This window comes from Panthera pardus, unplaced genomic scaffold (assembly GCF_024362965.1).
Source record: "Panthera pardus isolate Hobbes unplaced genomic scaffold, ASM2436296v1 HiC_scaffold_16, whole genome shotgun sequence".
NCBI lineage: Eukaryota > Metazoa > Chordata > Mammalia > Carnivora > Felidae > Panthera > Panthera pardus.
The window spans coordinates 9,028,351-9,048,421 of record NW_026526721.1 but is presented as its reverse complement, the minus strand read 5'-3'; the positions used below and the strand labels follow the sequence as shown (position 1 = coordinate 9,048,421).

General features: G+C 40.1%; 1 protein-coding gene and 1 long non-coding RNA gene across 2 annotated transcripts in view; both read left to right on the top strand.

The window, feature by feature from the left end:
• MORC3 (MORC family CW-type zinc finger 3) overlaps nucleotides 1–12,760 on the top strand; it is a 41,656-nt gene extending 28,896 nt beyond the window's left edge. The window contains exons 14-17 of the mRNA XM_019420294.2: nucleotides 374–540; nucleotides 3,842–4,730; nucleotides 5,938–6,095; nucleotides 9,501–12,760. Of these exons, the coding sequence (XP_019275839.1) occupies nucleotides 374–540; nucleotides 3,842–4,730; nucleotides 5,938–6,095; nucleotides 9,501–9,654 (1,368 nt within the window). The 3' untranslated portion in view covers nucleotides 9,655–12,760. The remainder of the gene's footprint in view (nucleotides 1–373; nucleotides 541–3,841; nucleotides 4,731–5,937; nucleotides 6,096–9,500) is intronic.
• On the top strand, nucleotides 547–2,708 carry LOC128777229 (uncharacterized). The gene is made up of 2 exons (XR_008422415.1): nucleotides 547–1,798; nucleotides 1,833–2,708. It is a non-coding gene; the product is annotated as an uncharacterized LOC128777229 (long non-coding RNA).
• Nucleotides 12,761–20,071: the final 7,311 nt, after the last annotated feature.

Below are 20,071 nucleotides of genomic sequence, written 5' to 3'. Positions count from 1 at the left end.
TATCTTCAGTTTATTTCTCTTAGAAAACTGAATTTCTACTTGTGTCTTGACAAGTCCTGTATTATTAGTACAAGGTCAGCCAATCTTGCTGTAAAAGACCAGATAGTAAGTATGTTAGGCTTTGTGGGCCACATGCAGTCTCTGTTATGTATTCTCTGTTTTGTTCACACCTTTAAAAATGCAAAACCGTTCTTTGGCTGGATTTGGCTTATTGGCCTGTTTGTTGTTCCCTGGTGTGGCATAAAGAATTTACATGGTTAGGATGGTTCTTAATGTTTCCTGGGATAAGGGGAGAAGGGAAAATAATATCTCGTGTTTTGGGCTTGGCATGTTAAGAAAGCCCTTTTAAGATCACACTTTTTCCTTCCAACAGATTAATGCTGAACTCTTGTTTCGGACACCCACCGTGTCAAGTCAGAGCTTTTCTCCCGTGAAGGAAAGTGTTCCAAGAGGACATCTTTCAGAAGTGGCAAATACATACGCAACAAGACTTCTAAACAACCATCGAGGTTCACCCCAGTCGGAACCCGAGAGCAACAAGTCAGTGGCTAAAATGCGCTTTTCCATTCGGGGAATGAATACTAAACAGAGCCTTCACTTGACATTGTGTGGCAATAATGCCCTTCTGAGAAGCTGTAGTTCCGTGCATGTAAGAAGTCTTAGGGATAAGTTAACTTGCTTTTTTGTCTAAACAAAACCCGCACCCCACTTAGGCCACCTGTTTAAAATAATTTTTAAAATGTCAGTTGTATTCGTTGTGGATTTGATTGAATTTTCACCCCTTTCAAATTCTATATAGTATGAAAGTTCCTGCTTTTAGAATTACCAGTATTTAAGAAAAACATGCAGTAGTTAATAGTATATGACACTATAATGTCAGATGTGACCTGTAAGTTCTTAGCTCGTGGCAAGCTGTGTACGTTGGATGAGTGGACGGAGAGGGAAAGAGAAAGAAATGTATGGGTGATATGTAAATTGAACAGTTAGGGCTCTTGACTGGTCAGGAAAGGCTTTGCAATGAGATACAGTACTTGGTTCCTGAGATTCTAAAAGCAGTTCTCTGTGCGGGTGGCCCATTCAGAGGGAATAGAATGGACACAGGTGAAGAAGAAAACAGGATACCAACAAACTAGGGCATCAGACTGACTGTATTATACTTGGTCTTTTTGTTGGAAAACCAACCTTGAAAGGAGGTTCTCTGAGATAGCGGGATGGGATTTTCTGAGAGGTTTTATTGCCTTCATTAAATCCTCAGGGATGTTTGACCTCCAAAAAGATTAGAAAGTATTGCTTTTATGCGTATATACATCAGGGGGGCATGTTCTAAAATAGTTTGCTGTTTGTAGCCTGCATTTTAGAGGCGTATTTGGGGGCTGGGTTGCTACTTAACTAAGAACTTGTGTGAATTTTTTTTTGTAACCGGTCTCCTTAAAATTTTTGGCTTTTCTTCTTAAAGATGGTTCCAAACAAAGTAAGAAAAAACAAAATCTGTAAAGCTTACAGACAAAAGACAGTGGAATTTATTCTTTAAAGTGATTTATTCCATCCAAGTAGAAGAAGAGAATAGACATTTTTCATTAATTTTTAAAGCCTGAAGAATTTGAAATTTGAGTTTGAGAAAAACAGAAGCTTTAAGAATAAAGCCAAAGACTGTGGAAAGGTGGTACCGAAACTGAATCTTAAGAAAGATAAATGGCAATTAGCCTGGTAAGAAAAATAGGACAGCTCCCAGTTAAATGATTAACTCCATGGAAGCCCAGGCATGCTCTAAACTCGGAAGCATCGAGTACTTGTTAAGGTAGAAAATGGGTGAGTACAGAGTACTTGTTAAGGTAGAAAATGGGTGAGTACAGGAGGCTTATTTGAGAGTTTAAGGAAGAGTCGTTCTCTAGACCTCTTCACAACCTGCCAAGTCTGTTGACGTGACTTCTCTGTCAGAAGGCAAGACATTTTCTTTCTGGGCCAGTTTCACTGCTGACGGTGTGGGGGAACCACTCTTCTGAAACAGGAGGGGTAAGGGAACGTTTGAATACTAAATGGTAAGAAATCCCCCTTCCTTCTTCCCCTCTTCAGGCTCCCAAGAGAAAAGCCCTAGACGGTGCTGAGAGTTGGAGCACGCTTGGAATCACAGGGCCAGCCCTCACTGCTTCCATTCAGCCTCACTCTGAAACACAGAGATAGGCAGGGATTACCACATGTACCAACTGAAACAAAGGGAGTAGCAGAAACCTTTGGAATTTACTGGGAGGTGGGTAGGTGTTGAACAGACACATACTTAGAAAGATAAGCAGGTGGAGGGTAGAAAAAGGAAAAGACAAGATACAGGAGGGCCAATGTCTCAATAAAGGAATTTCAGATTGGGAAATCGGAGAAAACAAAGGGGAGGAAGTAGCAGGAGACTTAACTTCCACCAAATACTCCGCAAAAATGTCTGGGGAAAGATCCATTCTGGGGCATCTGAGTGGTTCTGTCGGTTAAGCGTCCGACTTTGGTTCAGGTCATGATCTCACAATTGGTGAGTTCGAGCCCCACGTTGGGCTCTGTCCTGACAGTGTGGCGCCTAGAGCTTGCTTCGAGTTGTGTCTCCCTCTCTCTCTACCTCTCTCCTGCCCATACTGTCTCTCTCTCTCTCTTTCAAAAATGAATAAACGTAAAAGAAAAAAAAAGAGAGAAAGATCTATTCTAAGAAACATCATGAAATTTTAGAACACGAGGGAAAATAATTTTTTTCAGGAGGGGAAAACACAAGTTACCTGCTAAAAGATCAGGAATTAGAATGGCAGGAACACTGAATGGTACATGATCCTGGAATGATGCTTTATAAAAACCAAGCAGGCCATAAAATTGAGAAGTGAATAAAGATACTTTTCAGGATGTCAAGTTTCATATTTTTTATGTCCTGTGTACCCTTTCTCAAGATTTGATTGGAGATTGTGCCCCCTTGCTATGAGAGAGTAAAGCCAAGCAGAAGAAGAACCTTTCTTGAGATGGAGAAATATGAGGGCTAACACATAGGACCCAAACAGCAAACCAGGACAGATATCACTCTAAGGGGGAAAAAAGACAATCAGTTGGAGGTAAATTCAAAGAAAACCAAGCTGATGAGCAAAATGAGGTGATTTTTACTGCAGGGAAAATGGAAGGATAGGGTATGCTGGTTTAGTTGGTGTGGCTCCTCTCTGATCACTGAACACTGGTCAAAATTACAGTGAGCGAACGGGAATGGTGCAGAGCCAAGAGCTCGCTCGGATACAAAGAATAGACCTGGCTGGGTTGCGGAGCTCCGTTTTGGGCGTGGATACGTTGAAATGCCCAGAGACATCAAATGAAGGGATGTTTGGCAGTATGTAGAGCTGGTACTTTAAAGCAGCCTCAGTAGTCTAATTGTTTCCTCCACTGTATAAGGAGAAAATCCTCTTTACTTCATCAAATCATCGAGGAGTACTGTGTCATTTTTTTATTTTTTATTTTATTTTATTTTTTTATATTTAAAAAAAAATTTTTTTTTTTTAACGTTTATTTATTTTTGAGACAGAGAGAGACAAAGCATGAATGGGGGAGGGTCAGAGAGAGAGGGAGACACAGAATCTGAGACAGGCTCCAGGCTCTGAGCAGTCAGCACAGAGCCCGACGCGGGGCTCGAAGTCACATACCGCTAGATCGTGACCTGAGCCGAAGTCGCACGCTTAACCGACAGCCACCCAGGCGCCCCTGTGTCATTTTTTTAAACGAGCACGGACATTTCTTAGAATTTTAAGATCGTTAGATTGCTTCAAGGTCATCTGTTTTGTTCATTTCTATATTGTATAGTCTTATATTTTCTATATACGATGTTTTCCAGCCTGAAACGGAGACTTTCTACTCGTTCGTCAATTCTGAACTCCAAGACTCGGAGATTGAGTAATCAGGCATTTGAAAATTCAGCTTATAAAGATGATGACGATGAAGATGTCATCATCTTGGAAGAAAACAGTACTCCCAAACCTGCAGTAGATCATGATATTGAAGTGAAATCAGAACAGAGTCACATGGAGCACAGTGGCCTGCAGGTGGAGCCTGTGGCCGAGAAGGAGCCTTGTGGCCAGACTAGCTCATCAGGCGCCTCGTCATCCCGATGTGATCAGGGAACTACCGCGGCCACCCAGACTGAAGTCCCAGGTGTAGTTGTTAAAAAGGAGGAAACCCTTGAAGATGACATAGATGCCAGAAATGACACGGCTGCGCTGCCCTCCTGTGTGGAAGCTGAAGGCAAAACACAGGACACCCAGGAAGCCTTTGATAAATCTGCGGCTGATGCTGGTTGCCAGTTAAACGAACTGAGAAATGAGCTGCTTCTAGTGACCCAAGAAAAAGAAAATTATAAGAGACAGTGTAATGCGTTCACTGACCAAATCAAAGGGTTACAACAGAGGATACTGGAACTGAACGACAGATACGTGAAGAAGGAGACGTGCCATCAGTCTACCGAAACTGATGCTGTGTTTTTACTTGAGAGTATTAATGGCAAATCTGAAAGTCCGGACCACGTGGTGTCTCAGTATCGGCAAGCTTTGGAAGAAATAGAAAGGCTGAAGAAACAGTGTAGTGCTCTGCAGCACGTAAAGGCCGAGTGCAATCAGTGTTCCAACAGTGAGAGCAAAAGTGAAGTGGACGAAATGGTTGTGCAGCTGGATGACGTGTTTAGACAGCTGGACAAGTGCACTGCGGAGAGGGACCAGTATAAAAGTGAGGTGAGTGTGTCAGCCAGCGTGATAAGAGTCATGGGAGTCCCCGGGCATCTAAAGCGTAAAGAGCTGCCAGTTGCTAGATTAGGATAGATTACGTAACAACCTGTTTATTGACTCTGCTACCCCACTGCTTCTCAGCTGGGGAGGCGGTCCTGGGGGGCATATGGACACGTGTGTTGAGGAGATGAGCATTACGGGAATTTTAACGTAGTGACAGGTATGGTAAATTTACTATAGGGTACTGGAAATTTCTAGATAATGAAGGATTGTCCTGCTCAGAATACCGTTCTTCCCATTGAGGCACTCAGTTACTAAATATAGGGAACTTCACATCCATTATTAACAGGCCTTGCAAAAACCACACAAGGTGGATGCTGTCCTCATTTTATAGAGACAGCCTGTATTAGTTACGATCGGGTCTGCCGGCAGGAGACGGAGACGAACATCCAACTGGCGGTTCCGCAGGCCTGAGACAGCAGGCTCCTACGTTGTTGCTTCGCTTCTCCGCATGCAGTTATGGTCGGAGGTGGCCCTGCGGGTCCAGTCCTCGTATATCTACATTCCAAGCAGCAGGACAGAGGAGGGGTGTGGTCCCTGAAAGTCGCTTATGTTCCATCTGTCAGAACTTAGCCACCTGGCTAATGGGCGCCTTGGAACTGTAGTCTTTATCAGGGGTTCCTTTACTGAAGGAGAAGGAGAAAAATGGTAGGTGTCAGGCGTCAAGTAGTGGCCTCTGTGTACTCTCCATTCAGATTTGGGTCGCTCCTTCTAAAAACAAGTATTTTACGTATCCTGTTAATGTGGCGTTTGAAAGAAGGCTTTTTCTGCTAAGATTTCGGAAACAGCAGTGTGCTGCTCTCCTGCCCCCTCTTGCTGGAAATAATGCGGACGTAACAGCTCATCTGAACATTCATCTTGATGTATTGGCTTGGAGCCAGATGACAAAATATATAAAAATCAATATAAGCTTTCTGTTGTAGCTTCCAGCTGGTGAGTGTGTCCAAGAAATGAGAGCCACTTTGGTATTGTTTCCAGTGTGACGAAATGTCGAGGTGACACCAAACAGAGGAAGCTTTTTTTTTTTTCCTGTGGGTTTTTTGCCCTTTTTGATGGTAATGTTCATCACTCAGGTTTTCTACATGTCTTAGCTTAAATTTGCACTTTGGCATTAGTTCTAAATTTTACACTCAATAAATTTTTTTTTTGTCAGGTTGAATTATTGGAAATGGAAAAATCACAAATGCGTTCACAATGTGAAGAACTGAAAACTGAAATTGAACAATTAAAATCCACAAATCACCAGTTAGGAGCAGATGTTTCAACTTCAAGTAACATTGAGGAGTCTGTAAATTATACTGACGGGGAAAGGTAATAGTACCCCAGGCATTCCTCTGGGGCGGCCCGCGTGGTTAGCGTGATATTTATTTGCAAGCACACATCAGACAGATACTGTTCAATCAAAAGAAGTACACATCCTCATCCTTCCCTTCTGGGAAAGAACAGTGGAAGTTCAGCTTAAGAGACACAGGAATTTGGAAGGAGTAAATAAAGCGCGGGTGGTTGGTTAGAGTGGTTTGGAATGCTGTTTGGGGAAAAGTGGAAATTGAGTTAGCTATCACGGAAGAGGGTGGATTTGGCCATGACTAAAAGACAAGGGACTATTTCGTGAAACTTACTTTTTCACCTGGATTTCTTTTACTTTTGTTCTTGGCCCCATTTCTTTATGGTTTGCTGTCCTCATTTTACTCTGTGACCTCCCAATCTTAACTTGTAGGTAATCACAAAGTTACTAAAAATTGCCATAGTTCGGGTGGTTAGTAGGAAGACGTCTTCTGTGAAAATAAGAAAATAGTAAATGAACGGTTACCCTATGGGCTTGGGGTTTTGTTTCAGTGCTGAGAGTAGGGGAGGCAGACGTTCGGGTGGGCGAGGGTGATGGTGCTGCTGATGTGTTGATGTCTTACCATCTGAAAGTAGCCATTAAGGGCCCAAACTGGGCAACTCTTCCTGCTAATACAGGATGACTGCAGACTGAAAAGGCACTGTTGAGAAATGATCTCCCGCCATCGTCTCTTGACATCAATTATATTATTATCTTGTTTTTTAACTTAAGTTTTTGAAGGATTTCAGTAAATCTGTTCATACACATGGAGCAGAGCAGTACAGAAAAGCCTGGAGGGCTAAGGCTCAGAAGCGATGTTTCTGGGAACCTCAGGCATCTGTGATGCTTGTAGAAATGCAGATCCTTGGACTGCAGTGTACTTTATTTAATTGGAAACTTTTTTTCTTAATGTTTATTTATTTTCCAGAGAGAGAGAGAGAAAGAGAATCCCAATTAGGCTTCGTGCTGTTAGCACAGAGCCTGATGCGGGACTCGAACTCATGAACCGTGAGATCATGACCTGAACCGAAATCAAAGAGTCGGACGCTTACTGAGCCATCCAGGCGCCCCTAAACTTTTGGAAACTTTTTTAGAAATTTTTAAACAATCTCTAAGATGGTTCTCTTGCACACTGATCTTTGAGTAACTGATGATCTTTGATCTTTCATTTTTTACTTTTTTTTTAACTGATCTTTTAAACCTGTGCTTTCCAAAATAGTATAGGTATATACCACTTGAAATTTAGCTAGTCTGAATTGAGATGTGCTTTAAGTATAGAATAAAAAATAAAATTTTGGGGTGCCTGGGTGGCTCAGTCGGTTGAGCGACTGACTTCGGCTCAGGTCATGATCTCACGGTTTGTGAATTCGAGCCCCGTGTTGGACTCTGTGCTGACAGCTCAGAGTCTGGAGCCTGCTTCTGATTCTGTGTCTCCCTCTCTCTCTGCCCCTCCCCCACTCATGCTCTGTCTCTCTCTGTCTCAGAAATAAACATAAATAAAAAAAATAAAATTTTGAAGTTTTAGTATGAAAAAGGAAAAAGGATGTAAAATATCTCATTAATAACATATTTTGAGGGGTGCCTGGGCGGCTCAGTTGGTTGTGTGTCCAACTTCAGCTCAGGGTGTGATCTCACCGTTCATGAGTTCGAGCCCCGTGTTGGGCTCGCTGCTGTCATTGTGGAGCCTGCTTCAGATCTTCTGTCCCTCCTCTCTCTCTGCCCCACTCCCCCACCCCCTGCTCACGCTCACTGTCCCCAAAATAAAATAAACATCAAAAAAAAAATAATGTACTTTGATTATGTGATGAAATAATATTTTAGTTACATTGGGTTACATGTATAACTACAGTTAAGTTTACAGTTGCATTTTACTTTTTACTTTGGCTATTTGAACATTTTAAGTTGCGTATGGAGTTCAGAATCTTTCTCTTGGACAGTGCTGTTCTGTACACTAAAAATAAGAATCTGTGGCATGTCCGGTGGACAGGAGGAATCAGCCAGGGACAATCAAAAGACTTAAAGAAAAGGACATGTAAGAGGTCACTGGGTCCTACTAGTCTTTTGCCAACTTTTCATGTAGATAAAAGGTTGTGATTATGATAAAGAGGATATTCTTGGTAAGGATATAGAATGGTTAATAACTTCTGAAAAGCAAAGCAGAAACGTGTTTGAACCATGGGCCTCTGATGGAAGATGAGTGGGGAAGCTTGGACAAAAAATGGCTGGCGTGGGAATGATGTAAAATTTTGCCTAAGGATCAACAGAACCTTACCCTGTAAGCTCACAAAACATGCTTAAAATCACATTTCTGTGCATTGTCAACCCAAGGATGAGTATCTTGACTCTTCAGAGATTTCCACCTTAGATCAGTATCTAAAGTAAATGTGGGCTGCCTTCATTTGGGGGGGGGGGGGACGGACAGAATGAGAGCAACTGTAACATTCAGGGCCCTTGGTTTCACTCAGTCTTTGAAGCAAAGGCTGCTGAATAATTGTAGGTATTTAAAGTCTAGGATGTTGATATTCAGATATGTGTATTTCATTTGGAAGGAATGATAATGATCATCTAATCCAGAGATTCCCAGTATTTTTAGCAAAACACCATTCCCTATAAATGCATAGTAAAATGGGCAGCCTGTGAATTTTAGCGTATGAAAGGTCCAGGGAGGTCCTGCATCTAAAAAAACTTGTTTAACATTAGTTAGCCCAAAGTTTTGTGAGCTTATGACCCCTTGAACCATTTCCTTTTCCTCTTACACAAGGACGGTATCTCATAGAAATGTTTTAGAGAACAAATCCGTTTTTATTTTCCTCACAAGCTGAAATTCAGAGATGCATTCTTTTTTTTAAGTTTATTTATTTATTTTTGAGAGAGAGAGAGAGAGAGAGAGAGAGAGAGAGAGAGAGAGAGAGAGAGAGGGAGAGAGGGCACGAGCTGGGGAAGGGCAGGGAGAATCCCAAGCAGAGAGCCCCTTGACGAGGGGCTGGATCTCACCAGCCCTGAGATCATGACCTGAGCTGAAATCGAGAGTCAGTTGCTTAACCGACTGAGCCACCCAGGTGCCCCCAAAGAGATGCATTCTTATTCTTAGACCAGCGTTCTCACTAGTATACCCCTACTGTTTTCCAGGTGATAATATTTTATATTATAAATAACATCTTGCAATTAAATGTATTTCACCAGTCCATGTTTTCTTCAGTTGCAAATTAAAATCGTATTAGTTGGAACCAGAGCCACTAGTTTTTTGAAACACTCTACTTACCAAGAGATGAATACTACGTATTAAATTATTAAGTTAAGCAACTTCATGTATCACTTAAATTTTAGGCTCCATGTGAATATTAAACTGTGGCAGGACGTTCATCTAACAGATGTAATATTTCTGTTTGCAGCCTCAAACTTCGATCTCTTCGAGTTAACGTAGGACAGCTGTTGGCCATGATTGTACCTGATCTCGATCTTCAGCAAGTGAATTACGATGTTGATGTGGTTGATGAAATTTTAGGGCAAGTTGTTGAACAAATGAGTGAAATCAGTAGCACCTAAGGTATATCTTATGTGAGATAATAAAAATATTTGCTTAATCTTTTTGGTTGTACAGCTTTCAAAATGTAAACAATTTTGTTTTATAGATATGATAGGTAACAGACTGAAGAACCATAATCTTTACTGTATTCTATGCATTCAAGTGTGGTCACAAATACTGTGGACACATTATCACACCTTTTGAAATGCCTGTGAATCATTGGTACTGAGCAGCTGAATAGCTAACTCAAGATTCGGTTTTGAAATGTAAATATTTGTAATTAAGTCTGCACATATTTTTTTATTCCCCTAGAGGACTTCAGTGTTTTTCGCCAAGAGCTCTTCAGGTTGCCCCAGCCTTTGTGCAATCTTTTCTCGTTCCCAAAGTATTTTTCTCTGAAGCGAGGGCTGTGCCATACTACAGATGGAAATGTTACCTTTGGTTTTCTTACAGAGAAGTTTAAACAGGATTTTTAAAAAATGGAATTATACTCCTGATAAGAGAAGTTGTAAGTGAATTGACCCGTAATGTTTCTTTTCTATAAATTCTTATCTTCTGAAATATTTTATTCATGGAAATAAGGTAAGCAGAAACTCTCCATCCATTTTGCCAGGATTTTCCTTGTGTCAGGACTGCCAATCATGGTTAAATGCAGTGTTTTTATAGAACAAAGAAATGATCTTTAGTATAAAAAAGTATCAAAAATATTAAATGTCCCACCACATTTACTTTGAAGCCCATTTTTGGCTGCCTAGTCAGCATGGAGTGGGCACAATAATTGTTGAATATTTCTTTTTGTGAAATTTCCTGTACAGCCTTATGTAGGATTACTACAGGTTAATGAGAGTTGAGGAAGACAATCTTTCTCAAACAGAACAGCATACCTTTCATTATATTACAGACCTAGGTGTTTTATATGTCTTGGAGGTAAGCAGAAAACTGCCCTAGGATTATAGTATTACATGCCATAAAAATTAATGCTTTATTGGTCCCATGTTTGTGCAATTTTAAAGAGATGGCTTTCTATTAAGTATAACTATGTATATATTAATTAAGAATCGTATTTTCCACAACGGAAATGTGCATTATTTTTTTTCAAAGTTTTATCATTGCTATTTATTTTTACTTTTGTTTCTGAACATTCAATACATGTTTCTTTTGTATGTATGCTTAATTACATGTCTTTCATATACAATATTTTTACTGTACATTAACTTCTAAAAAAAGCAAATAAATGAAAGTTGTTTTTATTTGCTTGATAAAGTAATTGAAAGTGTATTTTTGGTATGAAGCTGGTTTTCTGTCCTAATTGTATCTGCCCAAATTTTAAAATATCTTGTAATAAAGTAAATATATATATATATATGATAGCTAACTCTTCAGATACTACTTTTAAAGAATTCTATATTCAAATTATATTTTGGAAACTAAAACTGCTCATTGAAGACCCTCAAGTTGAGCTCATTTTACTATATTAATTACAAGTTCTGTTTAGGAGACTAAGACTGTTTCCATTAAGACTCTAAAGACTGAGCTCATCTTGAGAGAATGCGTGAGTGCGTGCGTGTGTATGTGTATTTTACACTCGAGAAGAGACTTTTTCCTCTGTAAATCATTTAGGCTAAAGAAATCTTGCTTAAGTGATAGCAATGTAGAGCATGTCTAAGTTTGTGAATATTTATGTAGCAGTTCTTTCTGGAATTTGCTATTTTCCCCTTCTTTGGGTCAGCTATATTCTTGCAAAAATATATATTTTATGTGGCTGATATCTTGCTTAATGGGAAAGTTAGGCATAGGATTAGTAAATTTGCTTGCTAAATTGGTTCTTTGGAAGTACTTACATATATTTCACCCTTTAAGCAAATATTGCCAGGATACAATTCTTTGACAATGTAGCTAACAAAATTTAACGGAACAACAACATGGGTTTTCATGTATATATCATATTTAGGTAGAGGTATCTGTCTTCTGTTGTTAAGTTAAATTTGCAAAAGGCTAATGTGGGAGGACAGTGGTGTTTAAACTAGTTACTACTGTAAAACAAAAACAGTATGAGGAAGTAAACCAGCACAGTCCACAATCCCTATAAACAGGACCCGCTTTAATTAGCTAAGTGTTCACGCAGCAGGACTGGTGTGTGGCATATCAATGTATTTTTTATTTGGGCCTCAAATTCCTAATGTGGGCGGTACTGCTGGTGACTCTGCCCATGGTCTCAAGACACTTAATCTTGTAATCAGCAGCTCGTTAGGTCATTATTTGTCACTGAAGAATAATTAAATACATCTGGTGGTTCTCACCCCCCCACCCCCACCCCCCCGGCTGCATATTAGAATCACCTGGGGAGTTTTTAGAAATCCCAGTGCAAGGATGCACCCCATACTAATTCAGAGTCTGGGTTTGGGCCCAGATATCAGGTTTGTTTTTTGTGTTTTTTGTTTTTTTAAGGCCTCTCTGTGTGCCGTCAGAACTGAGAACCATTGATCTATACCTTCCTGTGGCGAGTGTTTACAGGTGTTGAACTCAGTTCGTTCCTGCAACAGACTCAGGATTGGCAGGGCTACTTTCTCACTGGGGCGAGCCAGGAGGGAGAAAAAGAAGCAGAGATGGCGCCCCAGTTAGAAATGCAAATGGAACAGAATGGGATCAAGTGGAAAGGCTTCTGCCCACTGCTTCCCCAAAGTTAACCACGGTTGCTTTTGGTAGGTCCTTCCAGAAAATATTAGCTGCATACATATACACATTCATATATATGCATTCAGTTTATATTAAATTTTTATATCTTTATATTTGATTATATATTTGTATCTCAAGTTTACACAAAGATGGTACACCAGATAATTGGTATCTTAACATTTCCATGTTACTTTTTTGAACGGGTTTGGTAACATCCTGTGATCTGCATATGCTCCTAATGCTCATTTATTTCTCATGTTTTGACATTACAGAATATACTGTGGAAGTTAATACACACCACACACACTTTTATAAGTATACCCAGAGTGTGAATTCTTTGCAGTGAATATTGATAGGTCAAAGAGTGTATGCTATGTAACTTTTAATAAATGTTACCATCCAAAAAGGAATTTAAACTCCTATGAAAAATAAATGTATAAGTGTGTTTTTTTTCCCTCTCTTTCCTCATCAAACTTAAATCTGGTCTGTGAAAAAATGACAGCTTGCATTGTCTCAGGTTGAACATGCTCTCGTATGTTTTACTGACCATTGTAATTTCTTTTCCTGCGTACTACGGCATATTGTTTGACCATTCTTTTCTGTTGGGCTCTTTGTTTTACCGCTTTTAAAACTTTTTTTTTCAGTGTTGGTTTATTTTTGAGAGAGAGACCGCACACATGCATGGAGGTGGGGGGCAGAGAGAGAGGGTTAAAGAAGTAGTTTTTACAAAAGCTAAAAGCCTGGATAATGTGGCCACAGACACCACCCAGACAGCTAACTTTTGGAAAATCCACAGTAGGCTAAATCTTATTTTGTACAGGGTCTCCTAAACCCTCACTGGGGGGAGTGACAGGCACACTGGATGGCCACAGCTCAAAAAGAATGCCATTAATACCCACTTGGTGTAAAGAAAGACATCTATGTGTGTGGTGTTTAGAATTAAATTTCGTGATCACAAAGTTAATTTCCATATTCTGGCCTGTAGGGAGAAAGTCAAGACCAAAGGAGACAGAGTATTGGTAAATCAAGCCATTCAGATAAGGTGAAGGTATTAAATGAGCCCAGTCACAGACGATGAATGAGCGGTTCTAAAACTGGAATGTGGATCAAAAATACTAACTCGTTAAGGTTTTTTTGGTTTTTTGGTTTTTTTCCTGCAGAAAAATACACATACAATTTGTCATGTAACGATTTGTTAAGTGTATGAGTTGCATTAAGTACATTCACTGTACTCCCACCCCCGGTAACACCTATTTTCTACCTCTGAATTTGCTTATTCTAGGTATCTCATATCAGTGGAATCAAAAATTTGTCTTTTTGTGTCTGGCTTATTTCACTTTGCATAACCTTTTAAAGGTTCATCCTTGTTGCATATATCTTTTTTTTTATTTTTTTAATTTTTTTTAACGTTTACTTATTTTTGAGACAGAGAGAGACAGAGCATGAGCGGGGGAGGGTCAGAGAGAGGGAGACACAGAATCTGAAACAGGCTCCAGGCTCTGAGCTGTCAGCACAGAACCCGACGCGGGGCTCGAAATCACAGACCGTGAGATCATGACCTGAGCCGAAGTTGGCCGCTTAACCGACTGAGCCACCCAGGCGCCCCGCATATATCAATTTCATTCCTTTTTAAGGCTGAATAGTCCATTGTATGTGTGTACCACATTTTGATACCCATTTATCTGTCTATGGATATTTGTGGTGGTTTCTTTCACCTTCTTACTATGAAGAATAATGCTGCCCTGGACATTGTTTCCTAAGTATCTACTTGAGTCCTTGCTTTCAGTTCTTTGGGATAACATACCTAAGAGTGGAATTGACGAATTATGTGGTAATTATGCAGGTGTTTGAGGAATTGCCAAACTATCTTCACAAAGACACACCGTTTCACATAATAGCCAGCAGTGCAGAAGTGTTCCAATTTTTTCACATCCTCTACAACACTGTAGTTTTCTGAGTTTTTTGTTTTTTTAATTAGCCATCTAATGAGGGTGAGGGGTTGTTGTGGTTTTGATTTGCATTTCTCTAATGGCTAGTGATGTTAAGCTTCTTTTCATGTGTTTACTGGCCAATTTGTATATTTTTGGAGAAATACCTGTTCACATCTTTTGCCCATTTTTACTTTGGGTTGTTTATATTTTGATATTGATTTGCAGGATATGATTTTTTAAAAAATTCTGGATATCACTCCTTACCAGGTATATGATTTGCCAGTATTTTCTCCCATTCTATGGGTTGTCTTTCCACTCTTGAGTTTTTAATTTTGGTGAAGTTGAATTTATTTTCTTGCCTGTGCTTTTGGCATCATACCCAAGAAACCCTTGACTAATCCAATGTCATGAAGATTTTCTTCTGAGAGTTTTATAGTTTTAGTTCTTACATTGAAGTCTCTAATCCATTTTGAATTAGTTTTTGCATATGGCGTAAGATTCCAACTTCATTCTTGTGCATGTGGGCATCCAGTTTTTCCAGTAACATTTTTTGAAGAAGACTATCTTTTCCCCATTGAATAGTCTTCTCATCTTTGTCAAAAATCGATTGACCACATAAGTGAGGGTTTATTTCTGGGCTCTGTATTCCATTGGTTTGTATGTCCTTATGCCAGAACCACAGTATTTTAATTACTGTAACTTTCCAGTAAGGTCTGAAGTCAGGAGGTGTGAGTTCTCCAACTTTGTCCTTACTCAAGATTGTTTTAGCAATTCAGGGTCTCTTGAGATACCACATGAATTTTAGGACAGAGTTTTCTATTTCTGCAAAAAACGCCATTGGAATTCTGATAGGAATTGCATTAAATCTGTGGGTTATTTGGGGTGGCATTGACATCTTAACAATATCAAATCTTCCAATCCATGAACATGGGATGTCTTGCCATTTATTTGTCTTCTTTAATTTCAGCAATATATTTTTTTTTGTACAAGTCTTTCATTTCCTTAAGTTTATTGCTAAGCATTTTTTTTCTTTCTGATGCTATTATAAATGGAATTGTTTTCTCAATTTCCTCTCCAAAAGTTCATTGTTAGCGTTTAGAAATGCAACTGATTTTTATGTGGTTTTTTTTGTAACCAGCAACTTTGCTGAATTCATTTGTTAGCCTGAACAGGTTTGGGGGACAGGGGAACTCTTTAGGATATTCTGCATATAAAATCATGTCATCTGCACAAAGATAACTTGATTTCTTTCTAATTTAGATGTCTTTTATTTCTTTTTCTTGCTCAATTGATCTGGCTAGAACTGCCAATACTGTGTTGAACAGAAGTGGTAAAATTAGACATCCTTGTCTTATTCCTGACCTTCGGGGGAAAGCTTTCACCACTAAGAATGGCATTCTTGGGGCGCCTGGGTGGCTCAGTCGGTTGAGTGTCCGGCTTCGGCTTAGGTCACGATCTCGCGGTCCGTGAGTTCGAGCCCCGTGTCGGGCTCTGTGCTGACTGCTCAGAGCCTGGAGCCTGTTTCACATGCTGTGTCTCCCTCTCTCTCTGACCCTCCCCCGTTCATGCTCTGTCTCTGTCTCAAAAATAAATAAACGTTAAAAAAAATTTTTTTTAAAAAGAATGGCATTCTTTAGCTATGGCTTTTCATATATTATGGCTATCATTGAGAAAGTTTTCTTCTATTCCTAGCTTGTTGTTTTTTATTTTTAATCATGAAAGTGTGTTGAGTTTTGTCAAATGCTTTTTCTGCAGCAACCGAGATGATCATGTGGTTTTGTCCCCTTTCATTCTATTAATGTGGATTAAGTTGATTTTTGCATGTTGACCCATTCTAGCATTCCAGGAATACCGTTTGTTCATGGTGTATAATCCTTTCAGTATGTTGCTGAATTAGTTGTTGGTAGTATTTTGTTGAGGTGTTCTTGTTTTTGCATCAAAGTTCATCTGGCCTGTATTTTTCTTGTACGGTTTGTCTGGCTTTGGTATCAGGGTAATGAATGAGTTAGGAAGTGTTTCCTTCTCTTTACTTTTTTGGAAGAGTTTGAGAAGGATTGGTGTTAATTTTTCAGTAAATCTTTGGTAGAATTCATTAGTGAATCTATCTATCCAGGGCTTTTCTTTGTTGGGAGGTTTTTGATTATTGAGTCAATTTTCTTAGTAGTTTTAAGTATTCATATTTTCTATTTCTTCATGATTAAATTTTAATAAGTTGTATGTTTCTAGGAATTTGACCATTAATACAGGTTATCTATCCAGTTTGCTGGCATGCAGTTGTCCATCGTATTCTCTTTTTATTCCATAAAATAATCCTTTTTATTTTCAGTAGTAATGCCCCTTTCTTTTCTGAGTTTAGTAATTTCAGTATTCTTTATTTTCTTGGTCAATCTAGCTAAAAGTTTGTCAGTTTTGTTGATCTTTTTAAAGGACCAACTTTTGGTTTTTACTTTCTCTTTATTGTTTTCCTGTTTTTTTATTGTCCTTCCCAAGGTTTTGTTTTTTGTTTTTTTTTTTTAATGTTGATTTATTTTTGAGAGAAAGAGCGCGAGTGGGGGAGGAGCGGAGAGAGAGGGAGACACAGAAACCGAAGCAGGCTCTAGGCTCCGGGCTGTCAACACAGAGCCCGACACAGGGCACAAATCCATGAACTGTGAGATCACAACCTGAGCCAAAGTTGGCCGCTTAACTGACCGAGTCCCCCAGTCACCCCTTTATTTTTTTTTTAACATTTATTCGTTTTTGAGAGACAGAGCATGAGTGGGGGAAGGGCAGAGAGAGAGAGAGAGGGCAGAGAGAATCTGAAGCAGGCTCCAGGCTCTGAGCTGTCAGCACAGAGCCCGACGTGGGGCTCTAACCCACTAGCGGTGAGATCATGACCTGAGCCAAAGTTGGACACTTAACCAGCTGAGCCACCCAGGCACCCAAGACGTATCTTTGAGTTAAATTACTGAACAGTGTCCTAAAGTATTTGTATCTTGGTTCAGGCTAATATAACAAAGATACCATGGACGGGGTGGCTTAAATAACAAACATTTATTTCTCACAGTTCTGGAGGTGAGGAATTCTAAAATCAAGGCACCAGCAGATCTGGTGTATTGTGAGGGCACTCTTCCCAGTCTGCAGATGGCTGTGTCCTCTGTGATGGAGACCTGGGATAGGGTGGGGGTGGGGAGGGGAGAGAGTAGGAGTGGGCATGCCTGAGCTCTCACCAATCCCATGATGGGGGCTCCACCCCCATGACCTCATCTAAACCTTCTTACCTCCTTAAACCCCCAAATGTAGACACCACATTGGGGATTAAGGCTGCAACATACGAATTTTGGCAGGGGGCGGGGGTACACGTTCATTCTACAGCCCTTTGTATCATTTTACACTTCCACTAGCAGTGTGCTAGAGGTTCTGTGCATTCAGTTTCTCTCTCCTTTTCTAGTTTTCCTCTTTTTATTCTGATAAAATATGCTTAATATCTTTTCCTAACCCTGCACTGAACTTTCAATTTCTGATGTTAAATTTTAGTGCACTTCTATTTCCTATCATTTAATGTTTTATTAGAACATCCTCTGACTTTAGATTTTTATTCCAGAGTATTCATATTTAGAAAAGGGAATGATAGTAAAGTACATTCAGAGAAGTCTTTGTTTTTGAGGGCAGATTAAGATTTACTCCCTTTAGGGTTGCCTGGGTGGCTCTGTCAGTTAAGCGTTTGACTCTTGATTTTGGCTCAGGTCATGATCTAACAAGTTTTTGGGATCGAGCCCTGAGTCTGGCTGTGCGCCGACAGTGTGGAGCCTGCTTGGGATTCTCTCTCCGCCCCCTTCCTCCCCGTCCTGCTCTTGCAAAATAAATAAACAAATTTCAAAAAAAAAAAAAGATTTATTCCCTTTATATAAATTTTCGCTATATAAAGTTCTTGGGAGACCAAATAACTGTGGTCCCCTTAAGAGTGATGCAGTTGTGCTAAAATCAACACTTAGGGCCCAAAGTGAAGTTCAGTATCTAGTTGTTGAAGCATCTAGTTGGAATCACCTGCAGTCCAACTTGGTGCAAAATACTGAGGCCTCCATCAAACACCTTCCTTGCTTCCTCCCTCCCTCCCTCCCTCTCTCACTCCTTTCTCCCCTCCTTCTCTCTTTTTTGAAAACATTTGACACATCTCAGATCCCCACTCTGGCAGGCAACAATGTCAAGCCCCAAAAATTTCCACCAAGAAAACCAACTCTTTGAGGTATATTTAGTACCTAAACGTGTGTGTGTGTGTGTGTGTGTGTGTGTGTGTGTGTGTGTGTGTATGTGTTTACTCTGTAGTCTAGAAGCCTGGCATGTTAGGAGATAATCAGGGGATTCCTTTGTGAATCAAAAACATTTGTCAGAAATGTGGAGAAACCTGATGGTTATGAGAGACACTGAACCACTGATGTCCAAACCAGACTGATTATCAGACTCACCTGGGATCTTGAGAAAATGCAGCACCCCCAACTCCCCAGGGTGCCCCTCTGCTGGATACTCTGAATCAGTGGGCTTAGGTAGGGCCAGGAATCTGTACTTTTAAAACAGCCAGAAAAGCTAAAGTACATATTAGCCATTCCCAGTCCAAGTTCTCTGAATCCCAGCAATGATTTAGGAGACAGGATCTAAAACTACATATCTGGGTTACATTATCCTAGCTTCTCATAGAAATCAGGCTTAAGGAGCCTCCAGTCATTCCTGTCAACATGAGACATCGTGACAATTTCTATACCTTTCATAAAATTGGCTAAAAGCATCAACCAGCATTTATATAAGAATCCACATTATTCTTTTTCCTGAAAACAGAAGCGTTGGCTCCTCAGATCAACCTGTGTGTTCCTTTTATCAAGTAAGAGCTATGCATCCCAAGGTATTTGTTTCCTGGCCGTCTCAGAAGCTCACAGATAAATTGTCCCATTTGGAAAATCGTCCCATTTCAAAAGGCCTGCTGCCTCTATTTCTGCCTTCTGATTTACAACCTTATTTGAAAATGTTAAATTATGTTTTTAACAAGTGTTTATAACCACATCTGCTTATTGCAGTGTAACGTAAGCAATCCAGGCATGGGACGATCCGATAGCTTTGAATTCTCCAAAACGTTCTAAAAGCCAACATATATGAAAAACAAAATTCTCAATTTTTGTTTGCTAAAGGAATTAGAAACCTGTTTAAGTTTAGTGCACTGATATCCAGGGAGGGGGTGAAGGGAGAGGGAGAGACGGAGACGGGAAGGGTGGGGAGTGGGAGAGTCATCTGGGGGAGGCTGGCAGCCTTGTATTCTGCAAGGTTGCACAGGGCAGCACTCGTTTTGGAAAGTCCTTTGGTCTTGAAGACTCAGAAACCAGCATGAGAGTGTCCATCTGTCATCTCGTCCCAACCAAGCTCCCCGACAAATATACACAGAATTCCAGTTAATTTGTAATGAGAAAATTGCCTTTGAGACACATGAGCCCATATGACCTGCTCATTCATGTCTAAATGCTTCCGGGTTTTTGCTCCATCCATGCTTTCCCATCGCAGATCCCACTGCTCCCCCTTTATGCCTCTTGTCAACTGTGAGTTTCTTTAGCTTGAATTCCCATTTCCCAGAGCTGCGCATCCAAAACTATTACCTGAAGCCCATTTTAAATGCCCTCTTCAAATTTCCTTTGAGCCCTTAAATCCGAAATAACCGCGTCCTCAGAACTGTTAAGAGCACATTCATTGTTCCTTATACACCACTTTTCACTTTATCTTTTTAAAATAATTATTTGTGTGCAGGAAGCCAGAAGACCGTCTGCTTGAAACTCCAGAGATGGAGACAGGGCCTGATGCAGGTTACAGC